At 32.4% G+C, this 16,346-nt stretch overlaps 1 protein-coding gene across 2 annotated transcripts in view; it reads right to left on the bottom strand.

Moving 5' to 3' along the window:
• Positions 1 to 16,346, bottom strand: part of Bcap29 (B cell receptor associated protein 29) — a 36,544-nt gene that overhangs the window by 19,739 nt on the left and 459 nt on the right. For both annotated transcript variants that reach the window (XM_047560146.1, XM_047560147.1), the window contains exons 2-6: positions 16,227 to 16,334; positions 12,952 to 13,052; positions 9,407 to 9,557; positions 7,900 to 8,035; positions 3,048 to 3,150 (exon numbers count right to left, since the gene is read on the bottom strand). In XM_047560146.1, the coding sequence (XP_047416102.1) occupies positions 3,048 to 3,150; positions 7,900 to 8,035; positions 9,407 to 9,557; positions 12,952 to 13,052; positions 16,227 to 16,318 (583 nt within the window). In that variant the 5' untranslated portion in view covers positions 16,319 to 16,334. The remainder of the gene's footprint in view (positions 1 to 3,047; positions 3,151 to 7,899; positions 8,036 to 9,406; positions 9,558 to 12,951; positions 13,053 to 16,226; positions 16,335 to 16,346) is intronic.

Raw genomic sequence — 16,346 nt, 5'->3', positions numbered from 1 at the left:
GGAAAGAATATCAACATATTCAAATTAACCATCTTTTCTTGGGAGACCCATCTATTGACTCCTCAACTTTACAGCATTATCATTCATTGCTTCCTAGGGTGACTACCAACTTCTGACGTATCTGCTATACACTATGCTCCTCTCACTAAGAAGAGTAAAGACATTTCACTTATTTTTCTGCCACTCTAAGTTCATCAATACGTTCAGAGAACTGTGATTTTATCCTTATTCGCTGAAGTGTAAATTAGGTGCTTTGGGATATGTATACTCTCTTTTAGATCTGTAGGGTGATATTCTATACTGAAGTACAGGAATAGGTTACTAAATGGTCAAAATCTGAACTGGTGGTTAAAAACTAATGACGTTTGGCACTACTGATAGAACATTCTTAATAACTGCCTTCAGAATGCCATTTTTCTAATTTGGGGCTTATTAATTTTATAAAACTTTGTATTTACACTTCTACTAATATACTTTGGAGAAAATGTTTCACTTAAATTTAAGAAACAACAAAGGCAAGAAAATTCATATGGAAAACATTCTGTCTCTCTCAACATTGCTTTTTACTAAATTTGCAAATATAAAAGTCCTTACTGAACACTTCTTAAACACTGTCACCTTAATATCCTAAATTTTTAGGAATCAATAAATATTTTTGAGTGGTATTATATATAAAGTATTACACTGAAGAATTCATCTAAATCCACTCTATTAATTGATATAATTTCTTCATTCTTGCCTTCATGAGTCTGACTGGTTGAAGAGAATGTTGCCAAAGAAATGTCTTCTTTAGAAATGGGACTTTTGAGCTTCTCAAGGTTATTAAGAATGTTATCTAAAAACTAACTTTGGGTAAATAAAATGTGTTCATAAAATATTACACATCTTGCAGGAACCAAACTGGGCATACTCAAACAGGTAAAATCTGCTTTTCTCTCAATACTCATTCACTTTGAAAGGAGTTGTGTAGTCTACATTTCAAACACGGAAGCTGATATCTCTTGTTACCAGATTTTAAATACAATGCCTATATTATCAAAGAGTTCATTTTCTCCAAACATCTAATTTGTCTTTTAAAGAAATACTCATATAATATTGAGTTTATTTTTATATCAGACTTAGGAAGCTAATTAAAAATTGAGCAGGGTTAAGAGAGGCATAACAAGGTCTACAGCCTATTCTTGTCTTTTATTTTTGTACCACTTGCTTTTAAGAAAACAGATTCATAACTTTTCTATGTTCATATATGAATACATGACCAGTGAAATTCCACAGCATGTACACTCACAAAATGGGAAGTTATACTCCATGTACATTTGATATGTCAAAATACATTCTACTGTCATGTATAACTATCAAGAACAAAAAAAAAAAGAGAGAGAGAAAAGAGATTCTTGGCTGACAAAAAAGAACGATTTTGAAACAATGCCATTCATTTTCTTTTCTTTCTTTTTTTCATTTTTAACTCATTTAAGATGGTTTGGAAATAGCTTCTTGAATTCTCTAAAAGGATTAGCAGCAACATTTCATGCTGAGTAAAAAATGAACACTACTTTCTTTTCTGAAATGACTACACTGCAGAGGGTAGGTGACTACTAAATTTTCATGTAAATGTTAAATTTTTTATCATGTCCAAATTTTTTGTAATTGCACAATATTTATCACTACTAACTATAAGTGTCCTCAATTTTGAGCTAAATTATACCAACCAAATAATATGCCACTTTGTCTAGAAAGGTAATTTATTTATTTTATTAAAACTTTATTTATTGATTTTTTTATGTCGTGATAAGGATTGAACCCAGTGCCTCACATGTGCTAGGCAAGAGATCTACCACTGAGCCACAACCCCAGCCTTGGTAATTTTTTGACTTATTGCCTGTAAATTGTCTTTTTTTTTTTTTTTTTTTTTAACTTTAAATAAGAAATAGAAAAAAGTGATTAAAGAATTTTCAGTTTGTTTATAGAATTAGCTTTTATCTTTGGGCTTTCAATTTAAAATTCAAATATATCTTGATGCAGTAAATCCTTTCCAAAGAATGTAAACAGATATTTAATAATAGCAATGTTTTAGTTCAAGGAACTTTTATTGTACAGAGACCTGCTAAAAGGAAACCTAAACTTACAAATGGCAGAAAGTAGGTAGATTCAGTCACAAATATTCTCCAGCTTATCTTCAATTTAAAGTAGAAGCAATTTGAAATTGGACATGGTCTATGCATTGTTATTACCTTAACCTTGACTGGCTGACAAGTTCTCCAGAATCTAGCCAACAGATAAGGAACAGTTGTTCCTATATGCAGAAATGTGCCAGAGGTCAAGTCACACACTTATAACCAGTTTTCTATAATGATATTGGATTTGGGATGTCAACTTTTTTGTGCTACGCAGCTGTAGGCAATAAGGTTTTATTCTTTGATTAGGAAGAAAATACTGTTAGAACATTTTTTTTTTCTTTTAATGTAGAACAAACAGCTGCCTTCATGAAAATGGAGTTGGGGATATTCTCCTTCAAGACTACAACGCAATGTTTTTTTGGAATGAGGCACTTGAATTCTCAGCTACCACCCCAGATTGTTGCTTACTGTGTCTATCCATCTCTTTCAAGGAATGCTTTCTTTTTATCTAGTGGGTAGGAAATATTAGAACTTGGGATAAGCAACACATTTTCTTGTAACCAAAACTGTCCTTTTGTGACTTGTTTCTATGAAAGTAGTAATATATGACGATGGAAAAATGTGACTCATTTTACAAAAATGTATTTACAAGCAACTTTTCAGGAACAAAACTCTTCTACTAAGGCACGGACGTTTGTATTTACAACACAGATCTGAAACACCTACATGTTTCTCTGCATAACAGAACATGTTTCTCTTGGCTGAACCAATGTGTTTTATCTTCATATTTGAGCAGGAATTTATAAATAGGTCATTCTTGGAATTTTGGCTAGAAGGACATTTAGGCATTAGTTTTGTTTTAGGGAAACAGTGAAATGCAACAGCATAAAATATGCTAGTCTTTTCACTTTTTCACATGCACACAGTTACCATCTAAAGTCTTCTTTAATTCAGTTTTCAGTTTTTCCTGGTCTTCTACTAGTTTTTTATTTTCTGTTTCAAAAGTGTTTTCTTCATCCGCGGTTTTCAAGATCTATCACAAAAAAGAGTTACAGGCAGAAGTAAGCTTAGATTGAGATAGCCAGATATTCTCATAGGAAGTAGGACGACTAATCTATCTACAACTATCAGATTTTATTTTTTTCTTTGTCCTTTTCAAGTATTTTATAATTTTCTATAAAGCTACACTTTCATTTTTTATAATTTACTTTTGCTAACAGAAACTTGATAATTGACAAACACATAGAAGATTTATTTTTATTATGGCTAAAATCTCTGAAATGAAAATAAGAATTTCTAGATAAGTTAAAATTAGAATTGCTTTCAAAATTATTTAGATAAATAACACGAATCTCTCTTCCTCAATTAAGTGCATGACATAAATCTAAGGAAATAAGTTCAGAAGTTGATAGTAACTGGAAAACCATTAAGTTCTGCTTGCAGAGTTGTTTACTCAAAACTATTTTTTTTGGACTGGGAATTGAATCGAGGGGTGCTCTACTACTGAGCCACACCTCTAGACCTATTTTATATTTTTTATTAGAGATAGGTTCTCACTGAGTTGTTCAGTGCCTAAGTTGCTGAGGCTGGCTTTGAACTTGAGATCCTCTTGCCTCAGCCTCAAGAGCTGTTGGGATCACAGGAGTGCGTGACCAATGCCCAGAAGACTATTTTTTATACAGACAAATCTGAAAGAATATAAAGTTGTCAGGGTAGAAATGGATAAGTGGAAAATAACAGGGCCATCTCTATGGTTGGACAATTCTATCTAATTTTCATTGAATAGTCCCCAGATTATTTTTATTCAGCAGTTAATTCTTTACAATGTTCTTTATATTTTGAAATCTATTCTGGCTTTACAAAAAAATTGTACCTTATCTTTTCTAGGCAGGAAAAATTAAGATCTCAACAGTAAAATAACTGATTAAAATAAAAACATCATAGAATGGCTGAGGTTGCAGCTCAGTGGTATGGCACTTGCCTTGCATGTGTGAGGCACTGTGATCTAACTTCAGAACCACATTAAAAAAAAAAAGTTACTGTGTCCATCTACAACTAAAAATATATTTTAAAAAATGGAATAAACATTTCATAATTTGTATGGATAGAAATTATCACTATTATTAGAACTAGGAAGGTGGCTGAAAGAAATATTAAGGAATTTAAGTTACCAAGATAAATAAATAAATATTTCAAAACTAAAATATGTAACCACTAGCATGGGTTGGTGCACTAAATAAAGTGGCAACAACTTAATATTGGCAGCTTCCACAGTCTGGTAAAAAAGCAACTCACAAGAATTTTATACAGACTGAGATAAGAATTTTTTTTTTTTTTGCGGTGCTGGGGATCGAACCCATGGCTTTGGGCTTGCAAGGCAAGCACTCTATCGACTGAGCTATCTCCCCAGCCCCTGAGATAAGAATTTTAAGGGAAGGGTGATTCATTTTTTAATGTAAGTTGATACAGTCAACAAACAAAACTTACACAAATTTACACTGAGTATTGACTACAGGCAAATATTTCATAATGCAAGGTGCTATAAGAGAAACATGATTTCTGCTCTTAGGTAACTTAGTAGGAATGAAAAGATGAGCATAAAAACTGTAGCACAAAACCAAATACAGTACTACTGTCCTACAACAGAAATTAGGCAGGTCAGAGGAGGAATTAAAGCTCTAATGAATACATTATATAATCTTAAAATCATGTTTGGGAAATAGAAGGATTAAAATACGTCTGGAACTGAAGGAGTTGCAAAACTTTTGAAATTAAAAAATAATTTTTTAAAAGAACAAGACAAAAAAATTTCTCCAAACCTCTTTTAATTTGTTGCTTAGTTCAAGTTCAAAACAATTATAGCTGTTACTTCACTGAATTCAGTTCATACAATCTCCAGTGATTACTCAAATTGGAAAAGAACCACTGAGTTGCAGGAATGCTTATAGTGACTGCTCGAATTATTATGGCAATGATTTGGAAAAGTTGGATTTGTGTCAGTCTTGTAAATAAGCTTTCATTATTGCATCTGTAAAATCATCCAAATTTATTATGTGTAACTACACCTTGGAGAAAGACCAAAGGCTTTGGAATCTGAAATTTAATAGCTACCAGTTATAAGAACATAAGTGTTCCCAGTCCCACTCACCCAATCCCACACCTTGGTTAAGTGACTTGAACAAAAAGTCTGTGTGAAGCAAAGCTCCATATTATTATTTTAAAACACTCACATTAAAAGTTAATTTTTTGTAATTATTTCCCTTAATTGAGAGGCAGAACAGAACAGGATCTTAGGCACCAACTACATGTCATTTTAATAACAGCACAGGAGTTGAGGGCAGAGAACAACGTGATTTTAAGTTTGGATTCTAGTGTCAGGGTGCTTAGGTTCAAATTTTTTGTTACTCAGAAAATTGGCTGTGATTTTGTGCAAGTTCTGCACCTGTTTCCTCACCTGTAAAATGTAGATAATAAAATATGAACCTCATGGGATTGTTGTGAGAATTAAGAGTTAATACCTTATTCTCAAGCATTTGAAGCAATACTTGACATAGTGTTAACTATTATTTATAGGTAAGGAAACTTGAAGCCCAGAACATACAAGGTAACTTATCCCAGGTCACATTGCTAATTACTTAATTGCTGGGAGAGCTCGGTCTGGCACCCAAGTCTCCTGGATCTCAAAATAATGAGCTTTCTACTACATGATATGCCTCTGATAGAGAACAAAGAGACAATTTGTTTCTTCCTTAGCTAATATTTCAAAATCCACATGAAGAACTTGAAATCAAATTCTTTTATATTCTCACCTATGGCTTTTATTGTTCATGTTACTGGTCAGTTAGTTAAATTCTGAGCACTGACAGTATTTTTGTCCAGTTCACAGACTTTCTTCCCACTGTATACTAGCTTTAGTCCCCAATTATCTATGCCTTTTGTGATGATTCAGCACCACTGATTAGGTCCCAGTTATGCAGGAAGCAGGGAACCAAGACAACATGGAACCATAGGAAAAGAAAATAAAAAAGAAGAAGCTGTGGGAGGTCAGTGACCATAAAATAGATCCCGTACTTGCAAGGGTAAAAGGCTCTGAAAACAATTCCAAAAGCAAATCTCCAAAAATGTTTTGAGAAAAGTGATTTTTTGAAGGACAAGGGAAGTTTAAGTGCACTAATTATGGTATACATGGGAAAAATAATAGTATCAAAACTTTAAATACATTTTTGTAGAGCTGAAGAATAAGAGGAAGACAACTGAAGAGGAAAAAACAGTAGTTTTTATAACAGTAGTAATTATAACAGTAGTTATAATTCATTACTCTGAGATAATGTATATAATTTATACATTATATATAATCAATATGAGTACATGGCAAGTCTCTCCATAAAAATGAGGCTATGTACTTTTGAATTTTGCCATCATATGTTAATCAAAGCTTTGGGAACTGTGGTTTTGTTTTTTATCACTGTGAAATGAGATCAAAGAATAAAAATGATACAAGTAGCATTAAAGCACAAAATAAAGTTGACTGTGCTGTTGAAATATTCCAAAAGGAGCAAAAATGACTATTGCTTGCTTCTGAGTACAGAAAATACCGAAGCAAATTTACAAGAATTTGATAGATAATGACTTTTTGAAACAGAACAAATGAAAAATATAAACTGGTTCCTGTACTCTAAAAGTTTCCTTAAGACATGCTACCAATCTACTCAAAAGAAACACATTTGAATTGTTTCTATGAATAGAGATCTTTCTTTACATTTTTTGTTATAGTATAAATGATGCGAATATAAAAAAATAAAATATGGGCTTTGAATAGGTGATCATAATAATGTAGCATCATTCACAACTTTTTGCAATAAGTTTTGCCTCATTTAATAGATTTTAGAAAGTTTTATACTGTATCATGTACAGCTAACATTTAGAATTGATGAAAGGGGGTGCTAATTGTTCTTTCTGTAAGAGACTGGACATTAGGATTTAGGCAAGGATTTTAATTTTCTACTCTTTGACTCAAAATACTTTTTTATAAAACTATAACTTGGTGTAATGATAATGATGGCTTGCATTTCTTTAATTCATAATAGAAAAATAATCTTATTGCATTATTTTAGAAATGCTTTCTTTAAGAAAATGTGTTTCTCTTCTGAATAGTTCTATTGATTCTTTTTTCCTAAGGAAAATAGTCAAATTGATGGGACTTAATATGAACCAAAAACACTGAAGCTTTGAGATCTGACTCCTAAATTTTAAATTTATGAAAGAAAGATATCCAAAGTAATTTTGTGTCTTTCATTTTTCCATTTGTTCTTTTTAGTCAATGGAAAAAAACACCAGTACCTAATCTACACTGAATGTCAGGGGAAGGATAATACAGGATTCTCAAAGCAGGACTACCAGTAGCATCACTAAATTAAAGACTTAAAACTATTACGTGCAATCATCAATCTAGACTTAATGACCTCCCTCTGCTTTTTATACAACCAATTATACTTTAACCGAGAAAGAAATGGAAAAGGAATCACAAAGATTTAGTTTGGGTTATAAAGTAAAATTAATGGTAATAAAGAAATTAAAATTCATATTCTCTGAATATCTTCTCTTTGAGTCATAGGAAATAGGTTCAAAGATATTAATTTACTATGGAGAGAGAGAAAAAAGAATGAGAACAAGCAAACTAAGAGAATAGTAAAAGTACTTCAGATACAATCATTCCATAGAACAATATCATTATTGTTCAACATCAACAACATTCATACAAACTGTTACAAAGATTAAATACCCTTTTTAGTTTTTCATTCTCTTCCATGAATCTTTTCGCAGCATTATTAGTATTTTCTGCTTGACTTTTAAGCACTCCTTTGTTTGATAGTTCTTTTGCCAGCTGAGTAATAAGTGTAACCAGACGTCTCAACACTCTAAGGAAAAAAAAATTAGAATAATGCATAACTAGACCAATTGGTAATTGTGACTTTAACCCAAGAGCCATTATCAAATGACTCCTATTAGGTACAGAGGTGTGGTGGTAGAGAAAGTGATGTTTAAATTGAACACACACTTTTTTTTAAAAAATCCAAGTCTCTCAGTTAAAACAAGTCTGTGTCTCACTATTTTGAAATCTTTATTAGAAGACTAGCATTTGGAATATAGGTTCAGTGGTACTTTTCTCTCTCGTTTTATTGTGCTGAAGACAGAATGCAAGGCCTTGTGCATACAGTGATACTTTTTAAAATTTTTTTTCTTGTACAACTCTTCAGCCTCAATATCAAGACAGTAAGACCTGAATAAGAAACCTTTTTTCCCTGACCAGTTCAAAATATGGTATTTAAAGAGCATTGTACACGTGTGACCAAGCCTAAAAACTGCTTGTTCACATCTGTTCATAGGTAACTTTCATTGTTAGAAATTATAATTAATCTCTTCAATTATTCACTCAGGGATATTTACTGGGGAACTGCTAAGTATTAAACACTGTGCTAGGCACTGGGGACACAGCAGAAAATAAATTAAGTCCCTGTCTTCAAAGAGTTTAGGTTCCAGTTGGAGGACCAAAACAGTATTTAATTACAATTGTAAATGATACTAGGAATGAAAGTATATATATATGACAGAATATAACAAAAGACCTACCTACTTTTGGTGGGAGTGATGGCCACAGAAGGCTTCCCTGAGAAGGTCTAAAGAATGAGCAAGGGAAAGGAAAAGTAAAGAGGGAAAGGGGAAGAGTGTTCTGGTACAAGAAATAGCTTGTGTGAAGACCATGAAGTGGGAAGGAGCTAGCTATATCGCAACTCAATTTGTTCCAAGAATGGATGAGTGAATAGTGAAGTTGAGTGTGGTTGGAATGTACAGTAAGCATTACAGTAGAAAAGAAAGCTAGAGAGAGAGAGGCAGGGACCAGATTGTGTTAGGTCCTATGAACTATAACAATTGCTTGCCATTTGGTTATTTCACCTGAGTTCCTTTATGAAGATGTCAGTAAAAAAGTCTTCATATACATGGAAAAAATGAGAGAGAGACATAAACCTAAACAATGTTTTAAAATTGTGATTCAAGCTGGGCTTGGTGGCATATGCTTGTAATCCCAGTAGCTCAGGAGACTGAGGCAGGATTGCAAGTTCAAAGCCAGCCTCAGCAAAAGTGAGGTAGTAAGCAACTCAGTGAGACCCTGTCTCTAAATAGAATATGCAGTAGGGCTGGGGATGTGGCTCAGGATCAAGTACCCCCAAGTTCAACCCCTAGTACCCACCCCTCAAAAAAAATTGTGATTCAACTTTTTTTTAACTTACAGCCAAAAAAATAATGAAAATCCAGAAATGTAAAGATTTCTTTGAGACCTAAAAAGTTTCATCTGTGTATGTTCATAGGCACCAAGTTTGCTGGTTGAGCTCTTGTCAATGGTATGAATGGAGGCATATTTCCTTACTTCTCTCACAGCATCTATCAGAGTAAAAGAGAAAACAATACTTTAAGAATATAAAATCATTAAAAAAAAGAGACGCAGCTTGAGTAACTGATTAAACTTTTTAATAACTGACTGTATGTAGGGGCTCTCTTTCCATCTTTAGCACCTGGGAGGGTATCATCCTCAAAGCAGGTATTTTGTAAATGGATAGATTAGACATTATAAAAATTAAGTTCCTTCATCCATTTTTAAACTGCATTATCTGCTTTATTTTTCCCCAAGACGCTTTTTGTAGATTTTTTTTTCAAGCTGAGAATTACATAATGGACATTCTCCATATGGTTACATCTATGTAGTTTTTGGATGTACAACACTTAGGCTGGATATATTCTTGACTGGATCAGCTTAATAATTTTTCCAAGTTCCTATAGCATTAAAAATCCATCATGGACTTGCCTTCATTGTATTATTTTTCATGCTATTCTACAAACTTTTAATTTTTACTCTATCCTTAAGAATGACTAAAATTTCATCTATTGACAGGAATTTAATGCAAAATCCCATTAACAAAAATTCCAAGAAATGACCCAATTTTTCTTACAGGACCAGTGTTTTTTTAAATAGCTACTATTACTTTATATAATTTAAATAATTTTAAAAATATTTGGCTATGCTTAAATTTCCAACAGCAGAGTTTGTTAAAATGGGATTTGATCTATGGTGGCATACACTTCCCTGACTACTGAGACACCTAATATTGGAAATGTTCAAATAGTTGTTCCTTTGATTCTTTCAATTCTGACACATCTCAGATGTAGGTGAACTACTTCTTTCCAGTGCAAAATAGATACCAGTGTATATGTTTAGTGCATTTTAAAATTAGAGCTTTATAGTCACTTAGTGCATTCTTAATCTTAAGGTGGATTCTTGCACCACCTTATATGTCTTAAAAGCAAGAAGAGGCACAAGTTTGAATGTTCTTTTCATGTGACCATCAGCATTCCTGGGAAAGTTTTGCCACACAAGGAAAGAGAGTCCAGTTAGAAAATTGAGGGCATTTTGACAATCATTTGAATTTATTTTTTTATAACAGCTTGAGATAAAATTCACAGTCTGTTGAACTCAGTTATTTCATTGAAAAATGGTGATTATGAAGACTCACAGAATTTGTTTAGGTAAGAATTTTAAAGCATCTAAAATATTGTTACTATGCAAATTTCAAACACGCTGAAGAAAAATAACACCAGTTAGAGTATCCTTAATCTGAAATACTTACATTCAGAAGTGTTTGGGATTTATTTATTTTTTTAATATTTGCATGTATATGCTAAGATCTTTTAAAGATGGGACTCAAGTCTAAACATGAAATTCATTTAATTTTTACACAAATCTTATGCACATAGCCTGAAGTCAATTACACACAATTTGCTTGTGTTTTTAAACTTATTTCTTAAAGGCACATTATAATTATACATAATAGTGGGATTCATTATGTCTATTTGTATATGCATATACTTTGATCAATCTTAATCCTTACTACCTTCCCTTTTCTTCCCCTGATTTGCTTGCTGTACTAATCTATTTCTATTATTATAACTGGTATATTATAATCATACATATATAAGTGGGATTCATTTTGGTATATTCATATATGACCAAAAGCATAATTTGATAGATTTTGTCCCCTTCCTCCTTCCCTCCCTTTTGATCCCCTTCTTCTACTCTAATGGTCTTCTTCCTATTTTTGTTTTTCATTTGTGTGTGTGTGTGTGTGTGTGTGTGTGTATGTGTGTGTTATGACTGATATCCAACACATGAGGTCAGGTGTGGAATTTTCCACTTGTGGTGTCATGTTGGTGCTCAAAGTTCCAGATTCTAGAATGTTTTAGATTTCAAATTTTCAGATTAGGGATGGTCAATCTGTCCAAAAAACATTTATAATACCATCACCTAGATTCAACAATTATTAATAATCTGCCATATTTGTCTTTTTAAAAAATATTTTTAGTTGTAGATGAACACAATACCTTTATTTTATTTATTTTTATGTGGTGCTGGGGATCAAACCCAGTGCCTCACATGTGTGAGGCAAATGCTCCACCACTGAGTCACAACCCCAGCCCCATATTTGTCTTTTTAAAAGCATTTGAAAGTCAAGTTGTAATAATCATGACACTTTACTCCTAAATATTTCAGCATGTACTTCCTCAGATTAAGAACACATTTCTCCTACATAAATTAGTAAATTTTTTTGTATAGAGTGATGTTTTAGATGTTATGGATGCAACAATCAGCAGTTATCTGTGGAAATAGGCATAGATAATATGTTTCAATAAAACTTTATTAACAAAAAATAGACTTCTGGCCCACAGGCTATAAGTTGCAATACAAAATGTCGCTATTATAATTATGGTAAAAAAAAAAATTCCCTAACATCTAACATTTACTCTATGTTCAAATTTTTACAGTAGCCTCCAAATCTGTGGTGGTGTCATTTTTTAACTAGGATTCTATCAAGATGCACAGTTCATATTTAAGATTCCTTTTGAATCTAAAGATTCTATTTCTTTTTTCCTAGCAGGTAAGCCCTTGGGTGCTTAGGATACTCATGTAACACAGGACTGTTGCTATGAGAAACTGGTTGCCATGAGAAACAATATCTGGTAACTTTGAAAAGTGGGCTATGCATTATTGCATTTAAACCTTCAAATAACTTTAAAAGATTAACAAGAATCCCTGTAGTTCCCTGAAATTAATATCTCTGCACACAGAATATCAAATGTGTATCAAAATATCAATATCTACTGATCTCCCTTTGACTTTTAGGAAATCCACCTCCACCTTTTTCCTTTTTTCCTCTCTAGTTTCCAAATACGAGAGAGAACATATGACCTTTGACCTTCTGAGTTTGAATTATTTTGCTTAACAGGATGGTCTCTGGTTCCATCCATTTTTCTCCAAATGCCATGATTTCATTTTTCTTTTTGGTTGAATCAAGTTCCATCATGCATATATGCCACATTTTATTTATCCACTCATCTGTTGACAGACACCTAGGCTGGTTCCATAGTCTGGCTACTGTGAATTGTGCTGCTATAAACGTGGGTATATCAAAGGAAGATCAATAGAGAAAAGGGACCAAGGGGTAGGAGGAAGTACTCAGGAATGACACTGGCTGAATTATATATTATATGTGTATGATTGTGCAACAACAAATCCCATCATGATGTACAACTGTAATGTACCAAATAAAAAATGTGGCAAAAAATCAATATCTACTCAATATAATATCAATACATTATATCAATATATTGTATAAATTCAACTACATACCAATGACAACATCAGCTTAACTAAAAATCAAGAAATTTGTTAAAAAAGAACTAGAGTTATGCTTATTCAAAGGAAGGATCTAGTACTAGTACTTACCTAGAAACAGAACAATCAATAGGATTATAATGGTAAGAAAAGCCTTGTTCCAGAAAGTTGCAATTTTACCCCATACACTAAATGAAAAAATCTTCTGCCATCTGCAAAGCAATATAATTATATTAGGCATATTACAAAAAAAGTAGGTTTTGAAATACTTTTAAAGTGACATTTTGGTGGTACTGTGACAAGTAAAAAGAAACATTTAATTTTTAAATTTACTAATTCTTTGACAATATTTCATGAAACAGAGAACAACTCTTTCATATTTAATAATAATCTGACATTTGATTATCTTTTGTCTGGCAACTTAAAAAAAAAAAGTTTTTTTTTCGACATAGTAATGCTATATTGCTATATTGTCCCTGAAATTGAGATCCTCTTGCCTCAGCCTTCAGCTGGGGTTACAGGTAATATACCATCACACACAGTTAAAAAAAGGGAATTCTTAGGAGTAAAATGTTGTATTGTTGATCAAAATTATTTATATCATTTTCCCTAGTCAGAGTGATGACTCAGAAATGAGTCTATTGGTCCAAAAATTACCACCACTTCAGAAGCGGTTTCTCTGAATATTTATTCTTATATAGTATGCTTTTAATACCTACTCCAAATAAAAGTTTCTCTATTTTAATCATGAGAGAATTAAAAAAAAAATTGAGGTACTACATATATAAAAGTGAAAAAAATCTTACATAGCTTGATAAATTTTTACATATGTATATATCCATGTAATTTTTACATATGTATTACCTACGTAATTTACCCACTATCCAGATCAAGATCTGAACACAGAGGAAATGAGATGGAGTAAATGGTCTAGACAGAATAGGCAGTAGAAAAAACACAAGAGTTAAGAAGGAATGAATAATAAATGGCAAAGAGTGACAAAGTAATCCACCCTATAATTTGAAAGATGATAAACTTTGTATATGAGGATTTTAAGTGAAAAACATATTAACTGAGTCTAAAGAAGACAAAGGTAAGAAGCACTTAATACACTTCATGCAACTTCTAAAAAAAATTTTACTTTAAGATTATGATGAATCATTAATTGATAACATTTGAAAACAACTCTAAATAATGACTTGAAGTTGATGGGAAAAGGGACTGATAACAGATGAAGCAATTTTTTTTTTTGGTCTCTATGCTTTCAGTTCCAAGCATTTTTATACAGGTGCTTTTCAAATTCTATATTACAAAACTTCTCTATTTTAAAAAGAGAACATAAGTGTTAATACCTTGATCTAGGTCCAAAGGTAAATTCGCTTAACCTCTTTTCAAAGGTCAATACAAGAGGGAAAAAGCAAGTGACACCCTACAGGGAACAACTAGCAATTAATAAGACTCAATTCAAGAGCAGCTAAACATTAAGTCCTTGCTATATTATTGGTTTTAAGCACTCTTACGCAGTTATCTATTTAATTAATACAATTACCTTATGAGGCAGACACAGTACTATTTCTATTTTATAGAAGGGGAAATTAGTTAGAGTCAATAACTTGCTCAGCATCACAGTTAGTAATAACTGGAGAACTAGGATACATACCCAGGCAGTGATTTTGAGCTGTGCTTTCATCCCTGGGTTATGTGAGAGAAGATTAGATACTAAATGAACACTAAAACCTTTTTGTTGAAGATTATAGTAATACATATATAGAAGGTCAAAAGATTTGGATACAGAGACGTATCATAAACTATTTGTGTGTGTGTGTGTGTGTGTGTATATATATATATGTATATATATGTATACCATATTTTCTTACCTGTATTTGTACATGAGAGTATATTTATATATTAATATACCCACATGCCCATATCAATCTAAGAGCTACTTGATCCTGATGGATAAAAAATCATATTTGGAAGAAAGAAAAAGGTTGATCTCCAATTATGAATCACTTTGATGGAAAAAGATCAACTGAAGCAGCACTGTTTTTTTTTCTCTTCGCAAATCTTCAAGCCTTACTTATATATCAGATGTTCACAAACAAGATCTCTCTCTTGAATATATATATGAATGAAGAAAGTTTGAATGTATAGGAGTCTATTGCTGCAAATACTTCCAAAATGCATTATGGAGGGTTTACAATGAGAGGCAGTATGATGGAAAAGGAGCACTGGACTGAAAGCCAGATTATTGTTTGGAGTTTGCCCCTGACCTGGTAGGTGACCTTAGTTAGGCCATTTGCCTTCTTTGGGTCTCAGTATGTGATCTAAGGAATAAGCTGGCTTGGGTGAAATAACTGAAGATTCCCTCCCCACTTACAGTATGTTTTTTTTTTTTTTTTTCTTTAGTAAGGAAAAAAACAAAACAAAAATAATAACAAAACAAAACAAAAAACCACAAGGTATAGCTGATAGACAAGGACAGAAGAGTTCAAATCTAAGTAGATAATGAGCAAGTTAAGAGTTGTCAAAGATTACTTGGACCCTGAGTCACAGTAAAATTTTCTTAAGTTTCATCCAGTCCCATTATTTTATAACATTGTGCTTTAGGAAAGTATTTCCAGGATATCACTTGTGAAATATTTCTTTTAAGTCATGAGTATAAACAAATGTCTTGCAACATTTTTATTACAAATCTGTTTCACCATCCACACCATCAAGTTCCTGGATCTAAAACTAAACCCCTAATGAGTAGATTATTACAAGGTAAAGTGTGTCAATGCTTGGGTTGAAATACTTGTTCTTAAATACCTTGTAAGGTCCTTTACTAAAAAGGTAAATTATATACATCGTCTGATACTTTACACATTTAGCTGCTTTAATACATTGAGTGGAATAAAAAGTAAAAATGCCAACATTTTACACAGTTTATGTAAGGCCAAAACTAAGAATTTATTGCCTTTGGTTTCTAAATTGCCATTCCACTGCCTCAATTTAACATTTTTTTCATATATGCTGTATTGTAAATATAACATCAATTTTACATGTATTTATTCCACTGCTTCAGTACAGGGCAATAAAACAAAGGTAAAACCTGATGACAAGACAGGACAGGTATCAAAAGTATGTAATCAACAGAAGGGACTCAGCCTCGGCTTGTTTACTGAGAAGGGAGGGGAAAAATGATCATTTGTACACATAATAAAGTTTTAAATTCTGACACTGTCATGAGACAGTACCTACTCTGTTAGGTAACTTTTTAAAAGAATACCCTTTACTAATGGGCTGAAAACTTTTTACTCTTAAGAAAACTTTTCCGTGTCACACTGCAGCCTAAAGGAGCCAATCCAATATTTACTATTTTTAAAGATTTGAAGGTTTCCTACCTCTGAGGAGGAATAAAAGGCAGACAGAAGATTAAAATGAGTCCTATTTCAGCATAAAGAAAGGTTGCAACTGCCACCCACTGGATTGTCATTTTTTTCTCTTCACACCTGAACAGAGAA

This window comes from Sciurus carolinensis, chromosome 8, assembly GCF_902686445.1.
Source record: "Sciurus carolinensis chromosome 8, mSciCar1.2, whole genome shotgun sequence".
In the NCBI taxonomy this organism is placed as follows: Eukaryota; Metazoa; Chordata; class Mammalia; order Rodentia; family Sciuridae; genus Sciurus; species Sciurus carolinensis.
Note: the sequence above shows the minus strand (reverse complement) of the source record. Positions and strands in the feature narration are given on the sequence as shown.